At 34.3% G+C, this 9,236-nt stretch overlaps 1 protein-coding gene across 1 annotated transcript; it reads right to left on the bottom strand.

Moving 5' to 3' along the window:
• Positions 1–2,777: 2,777 nt before the first annotated feature.
• Positions 2,778–8,884, bottom strand: LOC123517590 (translation initiation factor IF-2-like). Its single transcript, XM_045277847.1, has 5 exons — positions 8,736–8,884; positions 5,466–6,945; positions 4,442–4,561; positions 3,908–4,028; positions 2,778–3,789 (listed from the first exon to the last, which is right to left on the bottom strand). The coding sequence occupies exons 1-5, from the start codon at positions 8,806–8,808 to the stop codon at positions 3,775–3,777; spliced, it is 1,809 nt and encodes a 602-aa protein (XP_045133782.1). The 5' UTR covers positions 8,809–8,884; the 3' UTR covers positions 2,778–3,774.
• Between the last annotated feature and the right edge of the window lie 352 nt (positions 8,885–9,236).

Genomic DNA, 9,236 nt, shown 5'->3' with positions numbered 1-9,236 from the left:
AGATTTCTAGGATAACTGATTACATTTTCACCTTAACTGCAATGCTCACTTGATCTCAGTCTTACAAGAAAGAGATTGCATTGTCTTTGACAAGTACCATGTGCTGTATGCTGCTATTTCAGCCTAGAGATCAGGGTAATGATTAGACCACTTTATAAAACTTTGCTGGTTTTGGATATGGGAAATAATGTCACATTCATTTTAACCTTATAAGTTATTTAACTTTAGGTAGAAATAGTTTTATATGACATGTCTTACAGCCTGTGGAAAGCTTGAAAGAGAGAGAGAGAGAGAGAGAGAGAGATATTGAACAAATCAAAGTGGGTTTGAATCACCAACCAAGTGGTGAAAAGTTTGTGCTTTCCTATTTTTGTCAAGAGAATAGAAAGGAGTTGTAAGGTTATAATCCAGCAGGAGTTATACCTTACCCTCCTGCATGTGCATATGGTCTTACAAGAGTGTAAGACTAACAATCCTGCCATTCTTGTGTGTACGTATTTTACCTAGTTGCTCTCTCTCTCTCTCTCTCTCTCTCTCTCTCTCTCTCTCTCTCTCTCTCTCTCTCTCTCTCTCTCTCTCTCTCTCTCTCTCTCTCTCTCTCTCTCTCTCTCTCTCTCTCTCTCTCTCTCTCTCTCTCTCTCTCTCTCTCTCTCTCTCTCTCTCTCTCTCTCTCTCTCTCTCTCTCTCTCTCTCTGAGCTCTGAGCTCACTCCATAATGGGTAAGATTGGCTGGGTGACCAGCAGGCAACCGTGGTGGTGGTGGTGAACACACGTGTGTGTGTGTGATGTGGTCTCAGTCCTACCCAAAGATCGGTCACTATGAGCTCTGAGCTCTTTCCGTGGGAGAAATGCAGACGACTGTGGTGGTGAATAACACACACACACACACACACACACACACACTGATTGTAGCAGCAGAAAGTGTGCACAAATTTAATGAAAAGTTGGATAAATGTAGATATGGAGACAGGTCACTGTAAGCCCCGCTTGAACCCTTTAATATACAATTTGGTAAATACACACACACACACACACACACACACACACACACACACACACACACACAAGGTACCTGAAGACATGGAAGGAAATTGAAAAGGAGTGTTTGCAGAAGAGATATCAAGAAACACAGCTTTCCCACAGAAAGAAAGCAGTGTGAAATAAACTCAAGAATTAGTGTATATTTTATAATTTCTAACATTTCATGGTGTTTCTATTAGACTCTTCTCCTTCTTTGTGTTAAAGCTACTTTAGTTTCCCAAGCCTCATTACTGTTTTCTTTCAGGCAGTAAACTGAGCATAGATTTCTTAAATATTCATGAAATTTTAATATGTAACATTAACAATGTATTTAAAGTGCTTTATATATTTTTATATTAAATACATGATATTTCACTTTAATGTACATGTTGATTTCCATTTGTATTTTCTTGTAATTATATATATATATATATATATATATATATATATATATATATATATATATATATATATATATATATATATATATATATATAAACTTTTGTGGAAGTCTTTGTATAGGTCTAAGTATCTACCTTATGCTTTCCTTTAAGTTATAAGGACCTCAAGGAGTTTTCATAACGACTGCTGCTCAAAAGAAAGAAGTTAATAAGAAAGACTAAAGCAGAAGCTGAATAATACAGAAATTGCCATTGCTTTTTAACCTCACCTGCCTGAAAGAGTGTGGGTGCTGGTGTGTGTGTGGGTGTGGGTGCGTGCACACGCCTTAATCTACACATGTGCATCTGTTGGTTTCTAGCATGAAGGATTAAAGTTTTGAGCCACATTTTTCAAATTCTCAAAATACTCACTTAGAAAAACCTGAGGCTCATTTGATTGGATTCACAGACTGAAGAGTTATTTGCTCCTATACTAGGACCTGTATTGTTGTAATCCCAAGTGTTCTTAGTATTTGTTTGTTTTTTAAGTCACATTGTTCACAGTAGTGTTTTTATTAAAGTGTTTGGATTAAGAGATACTGATATATTGATGTCAGACTGCCAAAATGAATATTTGTTACAATATATATGAGAGTTATTTTATCTTAGAGCAATTAGATTGAATGATAGAATAAGGAATTCACACATTGTGATAGGAAGGAGTTATTAATTGATAGAATTTAAGAAATCAAGACAATGTGATGCAAGAGTTATTCGTGTCAAACAGTAATTATACTTACATTAAACCTTAGTTTGATGAAAAGAAAATGTAATAGAAATTTTGGTTTATTGAAAATTTCCTTAAATCTAATAGTAAATCAGACATGTGACTCAAAGTAGTCAACTCATGGCCAAGCATTCCAAAGGAGTATCATACTCTTATCAAAGGACTGGTATATATATATATATATATATATATATATATATATATATATATATATATATATATATATATATATATATATATATATATATATAGTGTTTAGTTATATAGTACAATGTTTTACATAGTATATGAACATTTATTTTGTACAGAAATGCAAATTATATTCTAGTTTTAGTTATATTTCTTTTGGGATAATAAAGAAGATTGCATGCTGTATATCACAATCAGAACACATTTGCTGTGTATGCATGTTTGTAGCATTATTGTTGTTGATGTTGAAATAAAGTGGTAGTTATAAAATATTTTATTTTATTTATCAAAAAATTACTCAAAGTTTCACCAAGTGCAGTGATGTCCATTTTCTAAAATTAAAGAGACTGAAATGTTGCAAATCATCAAGATTTTCCCTACCTGGAGAATTAAAATCTTACTAAAGGTCATTTTCCTTTTTTATCCATAATCACACAACAGACTTTCATATTCCCACATTATGTAGATTTCAATTTTGTAGTAGATTATTAGTGCTATAGTAACAATAGCAGTAGTACCAGCAACAACAGTAGTAGTAGTAGAAGTAGTACAAGTTTTAGTAGTTTTACTGTAGTAGCAGTAGTGTAATGGATTATCTTAAAGCTGAATTGAATTACTACATCTCTATTTTCTGCATAACAATTAAGTGAAGAAATTATGCAAGGTTATAAAACTAAAAATCTCTCCAGTTTGTAACACACATCACATTTAAGGAAAAGAGAAAAAAAATTATATACAATTTACATTCTTTTTCCCACTGGATGTTTTCTTGCATATACAGAAACTGGAACTTAAACAGTATCAAAAGTCTATTTATATAACAATGCAACATTGGCCACTATAAAAATGCCAAAGTCTGGTATTTACATGCATGCATTCATATTTACATACAGTCATATTCATAAACCTTTCTATTACATGTTGATATTAGATTGAAAACATAAGTAAATCCAGTCAATTTAAAAATTTCTCTTTACATTTTCTTTAAAGTTATTAATGAAAATAACACCACTATTTTATATGTATTATTAGAAGATAACCTGAATATTTACATTTGTTTCATGGAGGGAAATATAACAATTTAGTGTTATGCATATGCCCCTTTACAACATAATTCCTTCCTTAAAATACTCGCCATGCAACAGCAATTAGTGATGGTCTTCATCAGTAACATCTGAGGTACAAAAATATATACACTTTTTTAATTAACTGGTGACAATTTAATGTTGTACTTATTCTTAATGTCATATGGCCAATGTGGAAACATTGATTTTTCTCTTACATTAGAACATATAAAAATTATTCTAAATTCACAGCAGCTTCATGCTGTTACCTAGTTCCATGCCAACATAACTCCATGTGACCCGGATGAACCATACCAGTGGAACAACAGCTATTCTATGCGAGTTTCATCTGTCATCAAATTATTAAAGAGATTAAAATATTTAGAGAAATAGGTTAGTACACCAATTGTTTATAACAACTAATAAAAATCTCACTGAAACAGGACATCAACTGTCTAATACGGTACCTGATTCCAAGATTCATACGTGTTAAATCTTGCAGAGTTGTATGAAAAGCGGTTGAAGACTCCAAGTTCCTCCTCATCATCCATCAGCAGGGTGTGGTCTTTGTAGCGTTGGTGGTCAAAGCTGTCGGTATAATTATCAGCAATCATATACCACTCTACTTGATAAGAAAAATCATTTTGAATTTTCCAGGTAAAGCATGATATATTTTACCAAATATATCAAAATGATGTGAAGAAATTTTAACTCTCTAATAAGATTTAAACACTTAACAGCAGTCCTAGTACAGATAGTCCTGTCTAATTTTTAAAGTAGTGTCATTACAAATTAACCAAGTAACATAATGAAAATAATAAAATTAAATTCTTTCATGTTAAAGAAATGTGTTCACAAGTATGTATCACAGTAATTCGGCAGTTGTAAACTAACTAAACACTTATTTCAAATTACAGAAACAGCCTCATGAACTGAGAAAAATTAACAGCGAAAAGCAGGTAGACAGACAAATAAAAACAGATATGAAACAAAAAGAGTACCTGATCCTTTTATACCACACCCCCATGATGGTAACAACCACAGCAAGAGTGATGATGGTGATGGAGATGAGGCCCACTTTGCTATGAGATGTCATTCCCGCAGGTGGTGGCATCGCTTCACTAGGATATCAAGGTAGACACATTACAGACACAATTCAACTCATTTGTTTGTTTCACTATGATAATAAAGATAAATAGAAACATAGTAAAAAAAAACTAAATCACAGTTATCAATTATACTTATTCCAAGTGAGGATGTCATAATGAAAATCTTGAAATCAAATGATTGTAAAGAAAATTAAAAGTCAAAAAGTTTTTTCACTATAGGTGGCTATGATATAAGTCTCCTGCTTGCTGACTCATTTTCAAAAATATGTATACAACAATAATCAAAATGATATTTTACACTGATATGAATTTCACATGTATATTTCATAAACTGTTAATCGTTTCTTGTTGCATAACTCAGATGTCATTGCCACATACTGCTTATATCATCTCTGATGAAATCATCATATCTAATACTTCATTTCCCCTTGGAGAGTTCCAAATAAAAGCAAAATCAATACCTTTCTCACTGTTACTAATCCTGTGTAATTACTGTACTATATCTGAATAATGCTTCTTATAACTTGCACTTACTTATGAATTGAGCAATCAAATCATTCTTTGTAAGCTTGCTGGCCCTCTTCCCTACGTAAAAAAAAAATTTTTTTTTAAAGTGAAAGGCTCATCTAAACTTGGTTTGTTCCCTAATGGTCATCTGAACTCAAGTAACAGTTGTGCACCTTATGCCTTCATTGATGCATCATTCAACATACCTCTCATTCTATGCAAGACATGCCCATGCATCCATTTTAAATGTCATGACTGACCCCCTACCAACTTTTGTTTTTCTATTTCTATATTTCAAATGACTAAAAAGAATAAGCAAACATTACAGTAACTAATCACTCATATTCTGCTACAAGAATTGATCATACATAATTTTCTCAATGAACAGAGATGTGGAAATGTATCTTACCTTTCTTCATCAAATTTGTAATCCTCTTCTTCATCAGTTGTTTTGGGTTTTGTCTCATTCTTCAAAAAGCTTGGAGATGGAGAAGATTGTAGAAAAATAGGAAGGAGAGCAATTGGAGGAACTATTTTCTGTCTGTCAGAGTCATCAGTGGCTGTGGCTTCAGTAGGTGACACTTCTTCCTGTGGTTTAGGTTCATCTTTGGACATTGTTTTAGGCTGTTTGGGTTTTGACTTTGGCTTTGTTTCATGTGTTTTAGGTTCTGTCTTTGACTCACTTATAGTTTTCTTTGAGAGTTTGTCTTCAGGATTCATTTCTTGACTTGTCTTTGTTTGTGTTTTTGGTTCAGGTTTAGGTTGCACTTTGGATTCCACCTGAGCAATGGGAGAGACTGCCTTCTGTCTGTCAGAGTCATCAGTGGCTGACTCTTCTTGCTGTGGTTTGGGTTGGTCTTTGGACATTGTTTTAGAATGCTTGGCCTTTAACTTTGGCTTTGTTTCATGTATTTCAGGTTCTGGATTAGATTTAGTGGTACTTTTTTCTCTGAGCTTGTCTTCAGGATCTGTTTCTTGACTTACCGTGGATTGTGCTTTGGAATCTGACTGACCATTAGGAGAGACTGGCTTCTGTCTGTCAGAGTCATCAGTAACTGCTGCTTCAGTAGGTGACTCTTCTTTCTGTGGTTTGGTTTGATCTTCGGACATTGTTTTAGGCTGCTTGGGTTTTAAGTTTGGCTTTGTTTCATGTGTCTTAGGTTCTGTCTTTGATTTAGTAGTAGTTTTCTGTGAGAGTTTGTCTTCAGGATTTGTTTCTTGACTTGTCTTAGATAGTGTTTTTGGTTCAGGTTTGGACTGTGCTTTGGTCTCCAACTGAGCAATGGGAGAAACTGCCTTTTGTCTGTCAAAGTCATCACTGGCTGCCGCTTCAGTAGCTGACTCTTCTTGTGGTTTAGGTTGATCTTCAGACTTTTTTGGGGGCTGTTTAGATTTTAATTTTGTCTTTGGTTCTTGATGTGTTTCAGGTTCTGGATTAGATTCAGTAGTGATTTTTTCAGTTAGCTTGTCCTCAAGATTTCTTCTGGGACTTATCTTTGGCGGTGCTTTAGATTCAGATGTAGGCTCTGGTTTTGGTGGTGATTCAGTCTGTGTCTTGGATTGTAATTTAGGCTGTGCTTTCAATACTGATTTTGGATTTGCTTTTGCTGCTAGAGGCTTTGCTTTGGTTGCAGGCTTAGTCTTAGACTTTATGTTGTGTGTTGGTTTTTGCTGTGTCCTAGGTTCTGGTGTAGCCTCCCTCCTGCTATCTTCTGCCAACTTTAAAGGTGGTCTTGCCTCCAAGGTTTTTACCTCACCCTCACCTTTAGGAAGTGTCTTCATAATTACATCCTCTGGAGTCACCAAGTCTTCATCCTCTGATTGTATCTTGTCATCATTTTGTGACTGGTCTGCAGTAACATCTGACTGTGAGCCATCATCAAGTTTTCCTGGGGAGAAATAGAGGTAAATGTTGCAGTACTATTTCATATTGTTTTAATTTCAGTCTTTGTTTACAGTGCATTTTGAAAATTCAAGATAACCTTCCCACTGCTAATGATGAATATTATAATTGCTTATTATCAGCCAGTTGACTGGAGGCTGACTAAATGGGAACATTAAGAAATTATCAGAAGTGGATGTATTTGGAGACTGCAAGAAGCAAATAGCACTTAATTTCATCTTGTAGGTTTATTTCTATTTGTTCCTCTTATTTGTAAAACTAGTGGTGCCTACTTGAAAAGGGAACAGACATCCACTAAAAAGAATATGTAGACATAAAGTTCCATTATGTTGAATCCATTAGTAGAAATTTGTCTGCATGGAGTGTTCATATATGCATTAGTAAACTGATACCATCTCTCTTTACAGTATTTGTATTTATCTTTGATTTTACATTATATATCTGTGGTCTATATTTGTATAAGATGAAGGGATATTGAAAGCTATAGAATCTGAAAATTTTCCTACCAATCAGTATTGACATTTGTTATCAAAATGAGAAACTCTGTACTGTCACACAAATGTCAAGCTATTTGACAAATTGATATGCACATGCAATGTATCCAGATGTTATATTCTGCAATGAAAGCATTTTCTTACTTGGCAATGAAAATTTTCGTGCTTACAAAATGTAATGTAATAACATTTGTTTCAATTCATAATATAATATTTTATGTGTTATACTGTCAAAAAAGATAATCTTCTGGAGTTTCCTACCTCTATATTGATAAAGATAATTGAAACTGAATTACAAAACAAATAATTAAGCATCGCGTCTTGTAATTCAACACACGTGAGAGGCGCGCTTCTCTTCCCCTCTCCCACGTAAAAATCACTTCACACACACACACACACACACACACACACACACACACATATATATATATATATATATATATATATATATATATATATATATATATATATATATATATATATATATATATATATATATATATTACATTATTCATTGTTCTTAGAATATCGCACTGACAGCTCGAGTGTGTCCTTCACGTGGAGCAGCCCAAGCTTGGCAAATCGCAAACTCCTCGACGTAGTTTATGCTTTAATACGTCGTGTTTCAGTGTCATTACATCATTTAGTGGTTATGAGATTATAGAAGTCTTAACATTCAGGTAATGCTACATGCGCTGGAAAATCATCAAACGTTACCATTTTTCACACATACACAAAAAAAAAAACGTAACAAATAAAACGATACTAAAGAAGACGTTTTCATATCCCAAGACTTGAATCTGCTGGATTTTTCCAGGAAGTCTTTACTGACTTGGATTGTCTCTCGAGTTTGTTGCGTTCCACCAAACGAGGGTTCTCTAGACGCCTTGGTTGCTCCTTCCCAAGGTATCCATATCGGTAGGTCGAGAGTTAAGACGTAATGCTGGTTTTTGTCTATATTTACTAGAATTACAACAAAATACTGTTTTTGTAGGCTTAATGCTTACATATACGAAATGCACCGTGGCAATATCGTAGATATTACGATATAATCGCCCTAAAAATATACAATGTATTAGAGTGAAATATCACGCCATAAGTAGTATTCATACAGAAACCAACAATCAAGAATGTGTAAATGCCAATCAGTGGCAATGTTTGATACCCGTCCTTCCCCAGTCTGTTGGCCTTGGAGAACCCTAATACCACGTTCACTACATAACACATTATAGCCACGTTTACTACATAACACATCATAGCCGCCATACACTCCGAGGCTCACCTGTTGTTACTCCACCTGCCCTTTGGCACAATCCAATTGCTATTAGAATAATCACGACTGCCTTCCACCTCATGACCGTAACAATAACGTGGTACAGATGTCTCTCAAATGGTGGCCTTTACTTGGAGACCGATCACGTCCGCGTCTTATCTTTACTGATTGGCACGATAAAAGGGAATTATTGTGATGGGTTATCTTTCATCATATGAGTATTGACACACTAGTCCACATATTGTAAATACGACTGTTATTTCATTTTTACCATAGTCATCTTCATTATCCTTATTGATCAACACATCTATGTTAAATTATGGTGTATACTAGCATGTTCTGAAATAATTTTGCTGTTGAGTTTGATAGGATCACGTGCAACGCCTTCGCAAATTTATGACGTACAGTTCAGATCTGGTGATAAGTAAAAGCTGTAGGAATAGATAACTTAATAAGGGATTACGGGAATATACTGTATCTTCCATCCCCCATTCCTGCGCTCTCTCTCTC

This window comes from Portunus trituberculatus, chromosome 42 (genome assembly GCF_017591435.1).
Source record: "Portunus trituberculatus isolate SZX2019 chromosome 42, ASM1759143v1, whole genome shotgun sequence".
Lineage (NCBI taxonomy): Eukaryota > Metazoa > Arthropoda > Malacostraca > Decapoda > Portunidae > Portunus > Portunus trituberculatus.
This window is presented reverse-complemented; position numbering and strand designations above follow the sequence as displayed.

Coding starts and splice junctions, on each gene's coding strand:
- LOC123517590 (XM_045277847.1), bottom strand. CDS start 8,808: ATGAGGTGGAAGGCAGTCGTGATTATTCTAATAGCAATTGGATTGTGC. Junction 4,562..5,465: donor TACAAATTTGATGAAGAAAG/GTAAGATACATT, acceptor TTGATATCCTAG/TGAAGCGATGCCACCACCTG. Junction 4,029..4,441: donor GTGTGGTATAAAAGGATCAG/GTACTCTTTTTG, acceptor TTATACCGACAG/CTTTGACCACCAACGCTACA.